The following is a 17,038-nucleotide window of genomic DNA, read 5'->3' as shown; positions in this document are numbered from 1 at the left end:
TTTGCCTACTACATGGTGAGCTCCGTTCATTTCCCCTGATGTCATTCAGATATATTGTGAAATGAAATTAGAACATGTGGAGACTGTCAAATTACAAGTTGCACAGATGTTCAATCAGACTCGAGGTTTAACTGATAAGAATTCGGTGGTCGGAGGTCGTGACCCCACAAAACACGGCTTTTAGTCAAGAATTTAAATGCAAAATATAGTCAAATGTGGTCAGATAATGAATCAGTAACACACATTTTGGAGGTCGATCTGGAAACTTTACTAAAATACACTTAATTAAAATTCCTTCAATCTCTTAACTGCATATGTCTGGATGGACATAAACGTTTCTTTTTAAAAAAAATTTTGATTAATGTCCTTTTTAATATTGTGCCATATATCAGGCACATTGTAAAATGGGTTTTGAAAAGTCCTGTATCATTATATGTTTTTTATAAAGTATTTAAGATAGATTCCATCTTAATTTACTTAAGTTCTTCTTTATTGGAGGTTATAAAAGGTATTTATAGTCCAGGTTGGATTCCTGATGCAAAACTGCAAAAGTTGGAAAGTCACTTCTCAAAGGTTAGTATCATAAACCATCTTTATGTGAGACCTAATCAAGTTAATGCCTCAAAATGATTGTAAAGCCCAACACAACCTAACTGTGCAGTCACAGGACAATTAACATCCATATTAATATATCTCACATACTGTACCTTTGTAAAATTGCTTTAATTTGATATTCCATTAAAGGCAAAGAGGTTAGAATGTTTTCTGTGCTTTGTGGACAAGGTGGGTAAATATTATGTAACAGCGAGAAAAGTGGCCCTCACACTGCCCAGTGGTCAGATGTTCAGGGGTGGAGTCCCCTTTATAAAAGACCAAGCCTGAAAACCAACCTGGTTCTCAGTTATGATGGCGATGCTGGGGCTTTTGGTTGCTTTTGCTGTGTTCCAGGAGGTGATCACCGGGTCCTCTGTGAGTTCTTCACAATAACAATATCACATTTGTTAAATTCTAATATGTTCATTTGCCAAATGTCATTGATGTAGTGCTGTGATTTTGTTACTTCACAATTTTTTTGTGCTGAATCTCTGTAGCTCGGGGTAGTGCACACGGAGGGGGGGATGGTGCAGGGCGAGAACATTCGTCTCGGGTACCGTCGTCACATGGACGTCTTCAGAGGGGTTCCCTTTGCTGACATCCCTGGAAGGTTTGAGAAGCCACAGCGTCACCCTGGCTGGGACGGTGGGTGATTGACCTTCTCACAAATTAGATCTGACAATCAGACCAAAACTTAAACCGTGTGTGTCTTTTATCAGGTGTCATGAAGGCAACTGAGTTCAAAAAGAGATGCATTCAGGTGAACCTCATCATGACCGATACCAGAGGGAGTGAGGACTGTCTGTACCTCAACATCTGGGTTCCCCATGGCCGCTCAGGTAAACACAGAGAGAAGCACCAAGTGTCGTTCACGATAGATCAACACTGCAGCTGCCTCTGATTCTGTTTGGTCTGTAGTCTCCAAAAATCTGCCCGTCATGGTGTGGATCTACGGAGGAGGCTTCCTGGTCGGAGGCTCCATGGGTACTACCTTCCTGGACAATTATCTGTACAGCGGTCAGGAGATTGCAGAAAGAGGAAATGTTATCGTGGTGACACTGGGATACCGTGTGGGAACTATGGGCTTCCTGAGCACTGGAGACTCGAGCATGCCAGGTAGATGGCAGTTTATTCTGTCACAACAGCCACAGAATCAATTATATTATAATGAAATGTTCCATCTTGTCAGGAAATTACGGTCTGTGGGACCAGCACGCCGCCATCGCCTGGGTGCACAGGAACATCCGCTCGTTTGGAGGAGACCCGGACAACGTCACCGTCTTTGGAGAGTCTGCAGGTGCAGCTAGTGTTAGCTTCCAGGTGAGTTTTGTTTCTAGAATCATGCTCATTGAGCGTGTTGAAGTGGAAACACCTGAGAGGTCGAAAAACATGATGATAAAATCAGGAGCGTTTCAAGGGACTTTGTGGGTCTTAGGTAAAAGGGACCAAGGGGGCCCTGCATCGTAGAAAACCAAACCAAATGCACAGGGGACACTGGGTCATGAAACCCCCTGACCAGGCCCCGTGGCATGGAGTGTCATAGCCGATCAAAGAATTTAACAGAGTTGTCCCTCTCCTCTTCAGGCCCCCAGACCATTGCCTGCTATACCTACCCTGTTGCAATGCACCTGAATACAATGCATAGTTTGTATGTTTGAGTCTAACCTCTTTGTTTTTTTGTGTGTCTGCCCACAGACTCTCTCTCCCCACAATAAAGGTCTGTTCAAGAGAGCCATCTCCCAGAGTGGAGTTGCCCTTTGCCCGTGGGCCATCAACATGAACCCCCGCAGGTTCGCTGAGGAGGTACATCACGGATTCTCATAGATCTTTCCACTTCCTCTATTAGACTTTGACGTCTCTTATTAATAGTTATCAGGCATTTAAAGATGGACATCAGTGTATATTAAATGTAAATGGAACCCTCTCCTCAGGTCGCTCTGAAGGTCAACTGCCCCACGGATCAAACAATGGCCGCTTGTTTGAAGATGACCGATCCCGCGCTCCTAACGATGGCCGGCACGCTCAGTCTGACCAGCTCACCTGATAGTAAGCACTGCAACCACACACAGTCGCCTAGATTACATTTAACCCTAAAAGTTAAGGTATTCTTCAGATACAATATGCACAACATGATTAAGTGTTAGTTTATACAAGTCAACAGCAGCTCCGTCAAATGGTAAGTAAGATGCCACAGTTGTAATGAGTGTCTGGTGGTATCTTGCCCCCGTTAGGCCCCGTCATAGGAAACCTGCTCCTCACTCCCGTGATCGATGGCGACTTCCTGCCTGATGACCCTCGCAACCTGTTCCACAACGCCGCTGACATTGACTACATCGCTGGAATCAACGACATGGATGGACACCTCTTCACCGGTGTAGATGTTCCTTCAATCAACTCTCCCCTGGTGGACACCCATGTGTGAGTTCAAGTGTCATGTGATCAGTGTGAAACATCGACTGCCACCACAGAGCAGTGTTTTATCAGACCTAACTTCCAACCATTCACATGTGCAGTGAGGATGTGAAGAGGCTTCTGGGTTCGTACACCAAGGAGAAGGGCAAGGCTGGTTTGGACAACGCCTACTCCACATACACCTCAACCTGGGGATCCAGACCAAGCAGGGAAATCATCAAGAGAACTGTGGTGGAGATCGGAACAGACTTCATTTTCCTGGTTCCTACACAGGCTGCTCTCTACCTTCATGCTGCCAATGCCAAGTGAGAAAAGGGTCTTTTATTAGCGTTATCATTGTCCTTATCATTGTTTCACCATATTGATTTAGTAGTTGGGGAGTAAAAGTGGAGCTAACATCTCTCGGCTCCATGGTGGCAAAGGTAGGAGGATAAATTTAAAGGAACTAAATGGTAAGGTGCAAAACAAGGCTTGTACAACTAGACGTATGTCATTATAACCAGACCCCTGCATATATATATATATATACTGTACATATATATATATATATATATATTATATCTATATTTAATAAGAATACAGCTTGTAGAGAGCATCTTTTTTCTTTTTTTTTAAAGAACTGGCCGTACCTACTCCTACTTATTCTCCCAGCCCAGCCGTATGGGCGGCATAGGCAGACCCTACCCCAGCTGGATGGGAGCCGACCATGCTGATGACCTGCAATACGTGTTCGGAAAGCCTTTCACCACGCCACTGGCATACTGGCCTCGCCACCGTGACGTCTCCGGCTACTTGATTGCCTACTGGACCAACTTTGCCAGAACTGGGTATAATTCTGCAGACACAATATACAGTGGAATCGCAGAAATTGAAGATAAAAGAGTGACTGAAATAGAAAAACACAAATGCCTCAATTCAGTTGCTCTGTTGTCCTTGCTTCCACAGAGATCCCAACAAAGGAGAGCTGAGTGTGCCCGTCACATGGCCCGAATTCACCAGCACCTCACACCAGTTCCTGGAAATCAATTCCAACATGAAGAAAGACTCTGTGGGACAGAAGATGAGAATGCGTTACGTTCATTTCTGGGCCAGCGTCCTGCCCAACCTTTCCCCAACCGTCTAAGAATAAAGAGCTTGTGCAATAACCTTAAGTGTAGAACCATTAGATGTAAGGAATCACATCAGTACTGTGCATCATAAATAAATTGATATGTACAAATTATATTTTGTTTTGTTTTATTTAATATTTTATTGTGCCTCAATGTAGTGCTCAAAAAACTCCCTTTGCATGTGTGCATTTGAAGTTAAGGTGTGTTTTAGCTCAGCAACGATAACAGACACGACTGCTATGACATTATAATGTTTTGGTATTGAGTTTATTTAATGTGCAGAACATTATCATTGGTGCACAAGTGTGCGTTAACCTCATAATGCCAAATAAACAAAATCAAGAGTCTAAAAAAAATTGTCTTTGCTGGATTGTTTGTCTTCAACAAACCAGTCAGGTACAAATACACAATCTGCACAGCTTGACAACAAGACAATCTGACAACTGGGCAATGATCAGGTTCCGGCAATACATGACAGCACTGCCATACTGTTACCAGCCTGTCAGCATTAACTAGCATCCAGTTAGCTAGCCAGCTAACACAGCTAGCATAGGCCTACAAGTTAAAAAAGTCAAGCTGCTAAACTTACCCCTTTAAGAAGAAAGTATGCTTATGTTTGAATGGATATATGTGAGTATCTTCAGTTTAAAATGTTATATCAGGGGACATTTTTAATTCCTGAATAGCTCTACAGTGAAATGAAGCATAAGTCCTTGAATACTGATGGAGTGTGTGGATCTGTCACGGCAGGAAGGATCAAAAGGGATTTGTCTTGAAACACAAATACATTTTTCAGGCAACTTGCAGCACTGTTGTGTGTGTTGTGTGTTATCTTGGAGGTTTTTATCTTATCGCTAACCTCGTTTTTTTCAACAATCTGAGAAATACTCCACCTGCGTCTGTAAATCAACAACAACTCAGCTTTTGTACCAGTTTTACAAGCACCAATGAGATTTCTCTCTTCCATGGGCTCAGGTTTTTTTCAATATGTGTACATCTACAATGTATATGCTCTTTATGTGCACGCTGTATCTTACAATTGTTTTGTAAGTCATTTGTAGTCATTCAAGAAAGTGTGACAGCGTCAACATTTAATACAAATGAAGGAAACAACACTCTTACTAAAACAGACCTGTGGTTCTCATGTCAGAATAAAGCCTCTGAAAATAAACCAGCCACTAACTATGGTTTCTTACGTATTTGCAGTATTTAGTTTTATAGAAAATTAATTTCTAGGAGACAGGGTTGAATAGAGATGTTGAAACAAATATCAAAAATATTTTAAAAAGTAAAATATTGTCCCCTCCATGTTAAATACTAGCAAACTGTGATTTAAATTTGGCATAAAGTGAGTATTCGTCTATCATTTTAAAACTTGAACTTATCTCTTCGTTTGGCCAAGTTTGCACCTTGCTGCTTCCCATCAGAGGTCAGAGGTTCAGAGGTCAAATATTGTCCGGTGAGACCACAGGTTGTATAACATGTGTAAACAGCTATATTTAGGGGGAGGTGGTCTATGTGTATATAAGCATGTGGAGAGGCATCTGCTGGTTACTGGACAGCCATGGAGAAAGTGAAGATTTTGTTGGCGGCTGTTCTGTCCCTGGGAGTGGCCTCTGCAGCCTCTGTAAGTCAAATCATGATCGGAATCTGCAAATATGTGAAAATGAAATAGTGTGCAAACAATCCTGACACTTTAATAGTTCTTCTACGAGCTGTCGTTTATTTTGTTGTGCTCTTTATTTTTCATACTCCACTGTGTTATATACTGTAAGTGAATGGGAATGCTCTTCTTTTGACTGTGTGTCCAGCTGGGGGTGGTGCAGACAGAAGGCGGCAGCGTTCAGGGACAAAATATTCCGCTCCGTCTTTTCCGATCTGTGGACGTTTTCAAGGGAATTCCCTTTGCTGCGCAACCTGGAACCTTTGAGAAACCCAAACCTCACCCTGGCTGGGACGGTGCGTTCAGATCTGATCTGACCAAACAGAGCAGGACACTTGAATATGTATTTTTTGATGTAGAAGCTAAGAAATTTCACTTATACTGCAAAAATCCCCCCTTAACACTGAGAAGGAGCAATAACAATGCTTTTCTTCCTCAGGCGTACTGAAGGCAACTAAGTTTGCCAACCGATGTCTCCAGATCAGCATGTTCCAGACCTCGAGTTTCGGTAGTGAGGACTGCCTGTACCTCAACATCTGGGTTCCTCATGGCCGACAGGGTACCTTCTTTATGTTTCACCACATCGACATGAGAAGCACTGATACAGCAGAGGAGTTTCTAATTCTTTATTTTTCTCCTCTAGTGTCCTCCAACCTCCCAGTGATGATTTGGTTGTACGGAGGCGGCTTCATGGTCGGTGGCTCAATGGGGCCGAACTTTCTGAACAATTATCTGTACAGTGGTCAGGAAATTGCAGACAAGGGGGATGTTATTGTGGTGTCGGTGGGATACCGTGTGGGAACTTTGGGCTTCCTCAGCACAGGGGACTCCAATTTACCTGGTGAGTACGATTAATGGGGATTGACCGAAACAAAAGAAATAGTGTTGGAGTTAGTTTAATGTGCGTTTGACTCAAAATTTGTCACCATGACAGGGAACTACGGTCTGTGGGACCAGCACGCCGCCATCGCCTGGGTGCACAGGAACATCCGCTCATTTGGAGGAGACCCCGACAACGTCACCATCTTCGGAGAGTCTGCAGGTGGCGCCAATGTTAACTTCCAGGTGAGAGGCTCAGCTAACAAAACATTACGTTACAACTTTCTCATCCAGAAAACGTTTGCAAGTTCCAACTAATCATTTTCTTGATAGTTCATAAATTACTTAGGTAGCTAACGTTAGCATTTAACCATTCCTTGACATGAGGGCGGTTTTATATTGAAATATCGATGCAGGTCTTGGACACATTAATTTAAATCTGTAACTGAACTGGATGTAATCAAACTAGCAATGTAACGTTCACTGTCGTGTCTTCATTCAAGTTTAAGGTCCTAAACAGCTATTTCATGTAAACTATAGTAAACTATAGTAATTTTGATGCTATTTGCATGTGTTCCTACGCAGATGCTCTCCCCCCACAACAAAGGGCTGTTCAACAGAGCCATCTCCCAGAGTGGAGTTGCCTTCTGCCCCTGGGCTCTCAGCAGGAACCCAAAAAAGATCGCCGAGGAGGTATGTCACCATCAGATCTTCACGGAGGACGTCATTGGTTTTTGGACTTTCAGCGATACAAACATTACATTTTATAGTTCTGACTTTTAATGTAAATATCAGCTGATATAATTACGTTGTTAAAACTAGCAAGAAGGCGTCTCACTAGTCAGCTTACAACACGGCTTGATTTCATGTTTGTGCTCAGGTTGCTGCGAAGGTCGGCTGCCCCACTGACGACAGGATGGTGGACTGTCTGAAATCGACTGATGCTGCGACTCTCTGCATGGCTTCTCCTAGCATCCAACAGGGCTCCCCGGACCGTGAGCGTTACTCCTCCACATCCACAAATGTGAAATTATGAACCCAGGAAAGAGTCACATACACAGAGGGCCAACAGTCCCCTTAAATCAAATCAAGCTGGACCAATTTTTACACACTAATAGAAATCAGTCCCTTAAAAGTTCCTCCTGCGCCTTTTAAAAATGAGCTCTGCCCAAAAAAACAACAGAAACAAATAAAAACGGACGCGCCATAAGATGCCACTTTATGATTAAATCTGTTTCAATCCTTCTCAGATCCTGGTGTGAAGAACCTGCTTCTGTCTCCGGTTGTCGATGGCGACTTCCTCCCTGATCAGCCCAGCAACCTGTTCCAGAACGCCGCCGACATAGACTACATTGCGGGGGTTAATAACATGGACGGTCACCTCTTCACCTCAAAAGACATTCCCTCCCTGGGCAACAAGAATCAAGACACTCCTGTGTGAGGCCTCATTTTGTTCCAGGCGCTCCTATAGCTCTGAAATTTAAATCATGACACGTAGGAGCCTCCACTGTCCTCTGACTAACCGAGCACGGCTTTATTTTCTCTGCAGAGAAGACATAAGGCGTCTCCTTGCTTCTTATACCAAAGACAAGGGCCAAGCTGGTTTGGAAGTCGCCTTCACTGAATATTCCTCCAACTGGGGGTCAGAACCCAGTCAGGAGACCATCAAGAGAACTGCAGTGGACATTGGGACTGATTACATCTTCCTCGTTCCCATTCAGACCGCCATTTACCTGCACACTGCAAACGCCAGGTGAGGCCACGAGTTACAGTCCTGCTTAATATAACATGACAAAGTAATACTTTAGTTTGTGTTTGGAAAAAGTCGAGATATTTTCTTCTTTCAGGACTTTGGAAGTTAAAGTTTGAGACTGGCATCGTCAGATTGATGATAATGAGGAAACATGTTGTGATGGTGTTGAACAGGTCTGGCCGCACCTTCTCCTACCTGCTCTCTGAGCCCAGTTTATTGGCCGGGCCAGGCAAACCCTTCCATGACTGGACGGGAGCCGACCACGCGGACGACCTCCAGTTCGTGTTTGGCAAACCCTTCTCCACACCGAGCGCTTACGGAGACAGACACAGAGACCTGTCTGGCTATATTATCGCATACTGGACTAACTTTGCCAGAACTGGGTAAAAAAAACACTTATTATGCTTGTGCAAAAACATAACAACAATTTTATAAAACTTCACATCAAAACTTTCACTATTATTTTCCCAGAAACCCCAACAAAGGAAACCTGGCGGTGCCTGTGATCTGGCCTGAATGTACCAGTAATGGATACCAATTCCTGGACATCAACGCTAAAATGAACGAGAGCTCCACTGGACAGGAAATGAGGTCACGCTTTGTCCGCCTGTGGATCAGCACCCTGCCCGGCCTTCCATCGTATCATGACACAGATGCTCTGTGATGCATTTCTAGCTCGATTAAGACACATATTGTACTAATAACAGTCTGTACAATAAACTTCATATGTGAAAAAAACATGTTCTGTGGCTTTCTATATAGATGACCCTGACTAAAGTGGAATCCTTAGACATAATCAGGAGTAAATACAATAATATGTAAACTGTATAAAAACTTGTTTTTAAGTTAATACAATAAATGTTAGTGTGCACAAGCCCAGAAAACAATATTTACAGTGTTATTCCTGTTTGTAAATCTTATTTTCACGTTGCAGATAATTTAATACATGGTTGTGACCACTGTGAATCCAATGTCTCTCCATACATAATTACAAATGATATTTATTTGTTTTTAAATGATTGTGAAAAACATGATTTCTTTGTAAATATTGGCCTTGTGAATTAAACACAAACTGCAGCGCATTTATCACATACGACCAGTAGAGGGTGCATTCAGAACAGGCATCTGCTCCACTCAGGCTACAGGTCTAACTTTGTGTTATGAGCTGCAGGCGTCTCAGACTGGCCCCCAAAAATATGATTCTCAATCATAACAGACTAGAAATGCACAGTTACTATTATTATTATTATTAGACAAGCACTACTAATGACCTTCCCACTATATTTCAAACATTTGTTTTCTTGTCGTGCAGCACCTTGTTCGTAAATCGGAAGACAAATTTCTACAGATTACCTCAACAAATTAACAGCTAGAATGCCAAAGGTCTGCAATGCTGTAATTGCTGCAAATGGAGCATTCTTTGACGAAAGCAAAGTTTGAAGAACAAAATTAATATTTCAAATAAAAATCATTATTTCTAACCTTGTCAATGTCTTGACTATATTTTCTATTCATTTTGCAACTCATTTGATAAATAAAAGTGTGAGTTTTCATGGAAAACACGAAATTGTCTGGGTGACCCCAAACTTTTGAACGGTAGTGTATATTAGAATTATTATTATTATTAATACACTATACGGACAAAAGTATGTGGACGGCCCAGCCCAATTCTTTTCTGCACTTTTTGTCTTGTTTTGCATCTCGATGTTTGTGGCAGCAGTTTGTTTGAAGGCACTTCACAGTTTAAACCTCACACTGAGCCACATCTACACAGACACATATTCACAGTTTGATGTGGAAGAACCAAACTATAGAGGAGCATCAAACCTGCTGCTGGAGGTTTTCAAAATAACATTTGTCAGTCACTTAAGCTGGAGGCATATTTCAACCTATGAATCACTGTATGGATTTCATGGATTTCACAAAGGGACTAACTTAGTGTCAGACCATGGGCGTAGCTTGACTAAATACCTTGTCTCCAGGACACTTCCTAACCAAACTCATCCACTTACCCCGCTCCAGTGAGCAGACCTGGAGATCCGCTATGAAGGCGCCACCTGCTGGACTCTTCTCCGGGGACCTCATGTGGAGATTCGAGGGGCCGCTGGATGCTAAGGCCGGGGCCGCGGTTCGCATCATCATCGCCGGGGTCCTCATCTACGCCGCGTGGCGGCTCTACCGGCTGCTCTTCTGCCCCCTGGTGCTGCTCAGGGCCCTGGACGATGTGGGATACGTCCCCGAGGACGGACGCTCCAAAGCCCAGGCGGCGAACGAGGTGCGCCGCAGGAGGAAGATCGGTGACCTGCCTCCGGTCTATCCGAACGGGTGGTACCGAGTCCTGGACACATGCGTGCTGAAGAGGGGCCAGGTCAGAAATGTTACGGTTCTAGGTATGATAATAATATATAATATAATAAACATAACAACTAATGATATGATGTTAAGCTGTGTTCATTTTGCAAAGTTACAACAATTTAATAAAACACAATAACTTTTATCTGTGAGCTCCGTCAGGTTCATTCACATAACTCAGCAGATGTACAGGAATACACTGGGTCACTTACTGTGTTCAGTTACTATCAGTTACTGATGGTATTCAGATACTGACTCGATTACAGTCAGCTGCTGTCAGTAACTGGGTCAGTAACTGTATTCACTTACTGGGAGTATTCAGTGACTGCAGTAACTAAACGTATTCAAGTAACTGAGAGTACAAAGGTCAGTAACTTTATGCAGTAACTGAGAGTAATTGGGTCAGTAACTGTATTCGGTTACTGAGAGTATTCAGTAACTAACCCTAACCCTCACTGAGAGTATTCAGTAACTGCAGTAACTGGGTCAGTATGAGTAAATGAGTGTATTGAGTTAATAAAGTATCCAGCCCAAATGTCTGCTTTGCAGTTAGAGACTGGAATCAAATGGATTACAAAAAACAAAGCAGCTAATCTTTTACATTACTCGTATTGATGCCAAACATGGACACATGCAGGCAAAAAAGTGTCATTCTCACGTGTTCAAATGTTTTAATATTTATAAAAACACTTTTACCTGATCTGAAGTATGGATGAATTACATGTACAATCTCACCTCCTACAATATAGAGACAACTAACCAACCGATCACTTTATTGACACAGAATCATTTTGCAACCTTTCCTGGGAAGGAAAAGTTTCACGCTACGTTAGTAGTTTCCAGGTAAGATGAGACCAGCTCAGTTGACAAAGTAGTTGCAACACACAGCAAACACACTGGCCCGCTGCCATTGTTTGAGAGGTTTACACTCTGCGCTGCTTAGTGACGTTCTCCTTTTGAACAAAGCCTCATTCTAACAGCTCGCGACTCGCGTGTCATTTAACCTAAAGGTGTCTTGGAGGTGAATGTTGTGGTTACTGATAATAACTTGGTATTGGATCTTGGATTTTTTCTCAATGGGGGGGCAATTGACACAGAGGGGCCAATTATGTCCAACATCCATGTTAGCTCTAGTGCCAGTGCCCCCCCCCCCCCCCCCCCCCCCCCCCGGTCCAGCACCTGGATCCGCTACTGTAATAACTCAATTATCACATAAAGGTATTAAAGCTTCAACTAATTGATTAATTCACCGTCAGTTTATTTGCTGATTCCTGCTTAATCGTTTAAGTGAATAAGGGCCATTATATTTTTCTTTAAAACTCTAATGTTATATTTATTACTTCTGCCAAGGAGGTTATGTTTTCATCTGCGTTTTCAGGATCACGCAGAAATTACCCAAAGGATTTCCACCAAACTTCTCATATTAGGCATGTTTATGACTGATATTTATGAGTGTGTGTAATTTGGTGTCCCTTGGTTTCCCAAAGGGACAGTTGGGCCTTGGTGGACGTATGAGCTCTACTGAGAGCCATTCTAGTTTGGATATTTGGCCACAGTCCTACAGACTCAATATTTATGAGCAGTGTGATGCAGTGTGACGCTCTGCACCACTGACACCTGACCTGCACTAATCTGGGAGCAATCCCAGCACGGTGGGTCAACTAAATGTCAAGCAAAGACAGTGGATACAGAGAGTGAAGACCTCCAGATGTGGTCTCCAGGTTCGATTTCCACACTCGCCACACACACTGGTCACAGATCTACTGTGGAAGTAATCGATTCCCGGAGTCAAATGTGTGCTGCTTATTCTGGAACACCTGTAGACAGAAGGATACAGGTGCCTAAAGTAGCCTATTTCTGAGTGAACCTACTATAAATAGAATTTAAACATGTCTTGATTTTGTATTCAACAAAAAAATCTCCATCAGCCGTCAGATTTGTTTCAAAGATGCCGTGTGGGGGGATGTCTGTCATTGCAGACAGATATCAGGGGTCATGACTCTGTCCACTGCTCGCTGACTAGCTTCTTGTATCACAAGGGTCAACAGTTATCTACACAGTACACAGACAGTGATGACGTTTTTTTAATCAGGTGAAATATTGCATTTAAAGCCTGACGCTGTTATAATGATTTCTCGTAGGCGAGCAGGTGGCAGTGTTTCGAGGCCAGGACGACAAGGCCTACGTGTTGGACGCCTACTGCCCTCACCTGGGGGCCAACCTGGCTGTGGGAGGACGGGTGGTGGGAAACTGCATAGAGTGCCCATTTCACGGGTGGCAGTTTGCTGGGAATGATGGGAAGTGTGTGAAGATCCCCTACGCGAAGAAAGGTAGGAACCGAACCGAGAAATCTCTCACACATTCACCATCTGACAAACATGTGAAGCAAAAACAAATGAAAAGATTATGGTGGAACATGAAGATTGATTATAGCCCAGCAGATTTATCGATTGGCCAATAATATCCGGCAATAAGAGCCTTTCAGAGAAATATCAGAACTAGGATTTTAATTTGCCATATACACCGATATAAAAACTTTTATTTTACAGAGTAATAATGCAGAGGAGATGTGTATTTATGTTTATATTTTATGTAAAACCATTGTGGAAAACTGATGGAAAATGGTTCATCTTCTTGCTAGCATGAATAGACTGTTTGTCGATTTTCTACATTCATAAAAATCTAATTTCTCCTTATACATCCTGACAGAGAATAAGCTCCAGGTTTCATTTGTCCTTCAGTGCCTGATTTTGCGAAGGTGCGCCGCTGGCCCAGCTGTGAGGTCAACGGTCACATCATGGTGTGGTTTCACTGTGACGGAGAGGACCCTCAGTGGACTGTCCCAGAGAAGCAAGCGATCACAAAGGGAGAATGGGTCTACCGGGGTCGAACCGAGCACTTCATCAACGCTCACATACAAGTAGGTGGATGTGTACGTTTGTTTTGAGGGTAAAATCCAAAAAACTGCAGCCAGCCACCAGGTGGTGATCCAGATGCTTTGGCTTCACTTTTAGGGAGCCCGCCATCTTTATGTACAGTCAACGGTCTTGATGCTTGTCTGTCAATCCAGTCATGATGGTGTTTCATGCCGACTTCTCCTCTCTGCAGGAGATTCCTGAAAATGCAGGAGACTTTGCTCACCTCAATCATCTGCACACCCCGGGCATCATCAGCGGCAGCGATCTGTGCCACACCAACAGCCAAATCTTGAAATTTTTCCAACATGAGTGGAAGGTAAGACTCTCTCTCTCTTTTAGCTCCATTATGCCATTAACATTTTGATATGTTGACGGTGCAGGATATATTTGTTCTGAGAGGATGAAGTAGTAATTAGTCTGTTTGGTTTGTGTGTTTGTTAGCGACATTATGCAAAAACAACAAAATGGATTTTTACAAAACCTGGTGGTGTGTGTGTGTGTGTGTGTGTGTGTGTGTGTGTGTGTGTGTGTGTGTGTGTGTGTGTGTGTGTGTGTGTGTGTGTGTGTGTGTGTGTGTGTGTTTTCCAGGCTTGCTGGGATCCACAGTCAGAGCCCAACAAGCACTGTGCTAAGATGTACTTGAAACACAGTTTGATTCTGTTTGGACACCACTGCTCCCTGGGGGATATTCACGTTGTGGCCTCACAGGTACGGTAAAGTTTAACGTATATATGCGGTTGAACATAATATCTCGACTTTGCCTTGAGGGAATTTCTTCAAATTTTGACCAGTTGTCACTCAAAGATGAACTGGTGAGATGCCAGTGGTCAAAGGTCAAAGATCATGGTGACCTCATATGAATCTGAATTAAAATGTATGTAGACTGAAAGTGCATTTAAGGCTCTTGATGGTATTCACGCCATAAACAACGTAAATATTATTTAGAGTATATGAATGTAGTTTATGAATCAATACCTAGTGCACAAAAACTGGATTATACACATCACACAAGAATAAACAGAATGAAATGAGCAGACATCTGTTCGTGTTTCAGGTTGGTCCCGGACTGGTGTTTCTCGATTTTGAGCAACTTTTGATTGGCCGGGGTACGATCATACAATGTGTGACACCAGTGGAGCCTCTGCTGCAATGTGTCACTCACACCATCTTTTACCAGTGGAATGTCCTACCTCTGATCCCCAAAATCATCCTGGCAGGAGAGAGCGTTCAGGTACTTCACACACAAACCTGAATCACAGTGATATGGTCTTTCACTGTCAGGTCATTTATATATTTTATATATTCATGTCTAGTGAGCTTCTCCTGTTTTTCTTTTTGTTTCTAGTTTGAGCGAGATTTGATGATCTGGAACAATAAGAAGTACGTCTCCAAGCCTCTGATTGTGAAGGAAGACTCAACCATCCAGAGGCACAGGCGCTGGTTCAGTCAGTTCTACAGCGAGAACAGCCCGCGGCTGCAATACCAGCACGACACTTTTGATTTTTGACCTCTCTGGACTAGAGGAGGAGAGATCAGCAGGGGAGAAGTCAGGGTCTCAACAGGGTCTCTCCATAGAATCCACAATTTATTTTATATGTCACTTATTTAAGGGGGAAAGGTGACCTGAATTTGCCTTCATTTCCATTTCCATTTCCATGAAAACTGTCCTTTGCCTGTGTTTCTGGGACTTTCCAGCCTGTGTCTATACAAGTGCCTGAAATGTATTTGATTAAGTGACTGGTTTGAAATTTGTAAGAACCAGTTTTACTGATCAAAGTAAACAATACTGAGAATGCCATAATTACCTTGTTGTCCATAAAATGTCCAAAAAGTCAAGATTGAAACACTCTCGTACTTTTATTACTTCCAGAAATGTCCTTTACCCAGGTCTGTGTGCAGTAGCCTGTCTCCCTACGAGACCATAGCTGTGTCCCCCCTTTTTGGGCTGATTAGACTATGAATGCCAAACAGAAATAAGACGGCCCAGACTACGGAGGATTTCTGTGATCTGCGTCACTAGCTTGTCCAACAGTTACTGCAGTTGGACATAATAGGACGTTTGTTGTCCCTTGGTTTTAAGCAGGTGTAACTGTTCGGTTGTGTTGAAGCCTGCCAAAAGTGTTAGAATTGTACATCTCATTGATTGCCATCGCCATTATCTCCATTTCTATAAAATAGAAAACGACTTTTCCCTGAAAAGCAATGAACCCTGGGATAGATCAGCCCGCGAAGGATCAGCCCTCGTTGCTTGGTAATGAAAGAGCATATTTGAAGGACCCTTCAAAAATGGTTCTTCTAGAAGCACCGTTGTGACGCAATATGTCTTCAAAGGCAAGTCTCCGAAAAAAGGGAAGCCTCTACATTGAGACACAGCTCATGTTGTGTAACTATTTTAATAGAGGGTGTTACGTTTAATATGAATTCATGATGTAGCAACGTCCAGTTGAACAGTAGACTCTTTGTCAATGCTGACATTGGAAAAGCAAGGTCTAAGAAATTTGGTAAGAAATGTTAAATTAAAATCACCATTAATGTGTTTTTTTAATAGCAGTGATATTATTTAGTTTATTAGCCAAATAACACATCACTTTAATATAAAGGGGCCAAATCCAGGGTAAAGAAAACAACAATTTGTACAATTAAGATGAAACATACACTATTCAAAACATCACTAGGATTGTTTGATATTAAATGTCTGCCAATACATCCCTTTCACCTAAATCTCACACACTGGATGTTTCAAAGAATCTGTATTTCAAAATATCTCAGACGTAGCGTCACACCTCCACCCAACGGGACAGGATCTGGAAACTTCCTGTAGCCGGACATTTTGCATTACTTGGTACAGGGTGAATGGATCAAACTTAAATATATATATATATATTTTCATAAGTAATAACTCGCTTACTGTCACAGTGTAGGTCTTAACACACAGTCGTGAGTTTTTGTTCCCCTCACTGCTGTAGCTGATCTGAAATGGATTTAAATGTATTTAATTATCATATCGTAATTTCTCTTGCTTTACCGACGCGTGTCCATGTGCATGAATGGATGATTCTTATCGTCATTTCAATTGACGGTCGGTTACAACAGGATGTTTCTGAACGGTCCGTTACACCATCCTCATGTTTGGACGGTTTCACAATGGGGTTTCAATACAGAGTAACGTAGACTTTACTCCGTGGTGAGCACACCGACACGGCACGTCAGGGGAAATGAAGCGTAGCCGCTGGTCTCAAACAGTAACGTTCTTAAGGAGGAACGTGCACGGACACATTCTCTTCCTAGCATCCCTCCACGCTCTGGTGTTTCTTCAGTGTTGTTAGCCTGTGGTAGCTAACAAGCTGCTAGCTCAGCAACAAGTCTGCTTGGTGTGGAGGGGTGTCTTCATACTTTGAGGGTCCCTACTGACCCCTTC

At 42.8% G+C, this 17,038-nt stretch overlaps 3 protein-coding genes across 3 annotated transcripts; all 3 read left to right on the top strand.

The window, feature by feature from the left end:
• The first annotated feature begins 888 nt into the window (after positions 1–888).
• Positions 889–4,228, top strand: LOC117771621 (bile salt-activated lipase-like). Its single transcript, XM_034602191.1, has 11 exons — positions 889–969; positions 1,092–1,239; positions 1,314–1,433; positions 1,513–1,710; positions 1,784–1,914; positions 2,290–2,397; positions 2,526–2,640; positions 2,826–3,012; positions 3,108–3,311; positions 3,624–3,833; positions 3,952–4,228. Exons 1-11 carry the CDS (start codon positions 904–906, stop codon positions 4,127–4,129), a joined length of 1,665 nt encoding a protein of 554 aa, XP_034458082.1. The 5' UTR covers positions 889–903; the 3' UTR covers positions 4,130–4,228.
• Positions 4,229–5,674: 1,446 nt separating this feature from the next.
• LOC117771619 (bile salt-activated lipase-like) lies at positions 5,675–9,207 on the top strand. The gene is made up of 11 exons (XM_034602189.1): positions 5,675–5,742; positions 5,927–6,074; positions 6,218–6,337; positions 6,422–6,619; positions 6,713–6,843; positions 7,183–7,290; positions 7,478–7,592; positions 7,848–8,034; positions 8,147–8,350; positions 8,524–8,733; positions 8,822–9,207. Exons 1-11 carry the CDS (start codon positions 5,680–5,682, stop codon positions 9,012–9,014), a joined length of 1,677 nt encoding a protein of 558 aa, XP_034458080.1. The 5' UTR covers positions 5,675–5,679; the 3' UTR covers positions 9,015–9,207.
• Positions 9,208–10,371: 1,164 nt separating this feature from the next.
• On the top strand, positions 10,372–15,412 carry zgc:92275 (uncharacterized protein LOC436885 homolog). The gene is made up of 7 exons (XM_034602192.1): positions 10,372–10,740; positions 12,844–13,032; positions 13,444–13,622; positions 13,811–13,936; positions 14,209–14,328; positions 14,675–14,851; positions 14,966–15,412. Exons 1-7 carry the CDS (start codon positions 10,395–10,397, stop codon positions 15,125–15,127), a joined length of 1,299 nt encoding a protein of 432 aa, XP_034458083.1. The 5' UTR covers positions 10,372–10,394; the 3' UTR covers positions 15,128–15,412.
• Positions 15,413–17,038: the final 1,626 nt, after the last annotated feature.

Source organism: Hippoglossus hippoglossus, chromosome 12 (assembly GCF_009819705.1).
Source record: "Hippoglossus hippoglossus isolate fHipHip1 chromosome 12, fHipHip1.pri, whole genome shotgun sequence".
In the NCBI taxonomy this organism is placed as follows: domain Eukaryota; kingdom Metazoa; phylum Chordata; class Actinopteri; order Pleuronectiformes; family Pleuronectidae; genus Hippoglossus; species Hippoglossus hippoglossus.
Note: the sequence above shows the minus strand (reverse complement) of the source record. Positions and strands in the feature narration are given on the sequence as shown.

Coding starts and splice junctions, on each gene's coding strand:
- LOC117771621 (XM_034602191.1), top strand. CDS start 904: ATGATGGCGATGCTGGGGCTTTTGGTTGCTTTTGCTGTGTTCCAGGAG. Junction 970..1,091: donor AGGTGATCACCGGGTCCTCT/GTGAGTTCTTCA, acceptor GAATCTCTGTAG/CTCGGGGTAGTGCACACGGA. Junction 3,013..3,107: donor CCCCTGGTGGACACCCATGT/GTGAGTTCAAGT, acceptor TCACATGTGCAG/TGAGGATGTGAAGAGGCTTC.
- LOC117771619 (XM_034602189.1), top strand. CDS start 5,680: ATGGAGAAAGTGAAGATTTTGTTGGCGGCTGTTCTGTCCCTGGGAGTG. Junction 6,338..6,421: donor GGTTCCTCATGGCCGACAGG/GTACCTTCTTTA, acceptor TTTCTCCTCTAG/TGTCCTCCAACCTCCCAGTG. Junction 8,035..8,146: donor AAGAATCAAGACACTCCTGT/GTGAGGCCTCAT, acceptor TTTTCTCTGCAG/AGAAGACATAAGGCGTCTCC.
- zgc:92275 (XM_034602192.1), top strand. CDS start 10,395: ATGAAGGCGCCACCTGCTGGACTCTTCTCCGGGGACCTCATGTGGAGA. Junction 13,937..14,208: donor TTTTCCAACATGAGTGGAAG/GTAAGACTCTCT, acceptor TGTGTTTTCCAG/GCTTGCTGGGATCCACAGTC. Junction 14,852..14,965: donor TGGCAGGAGAGAGCGTTCAG/GTACTTCACACA, acceptor TTTTGTTTCTAG/TTTGAGCGAGATTTGATGAT.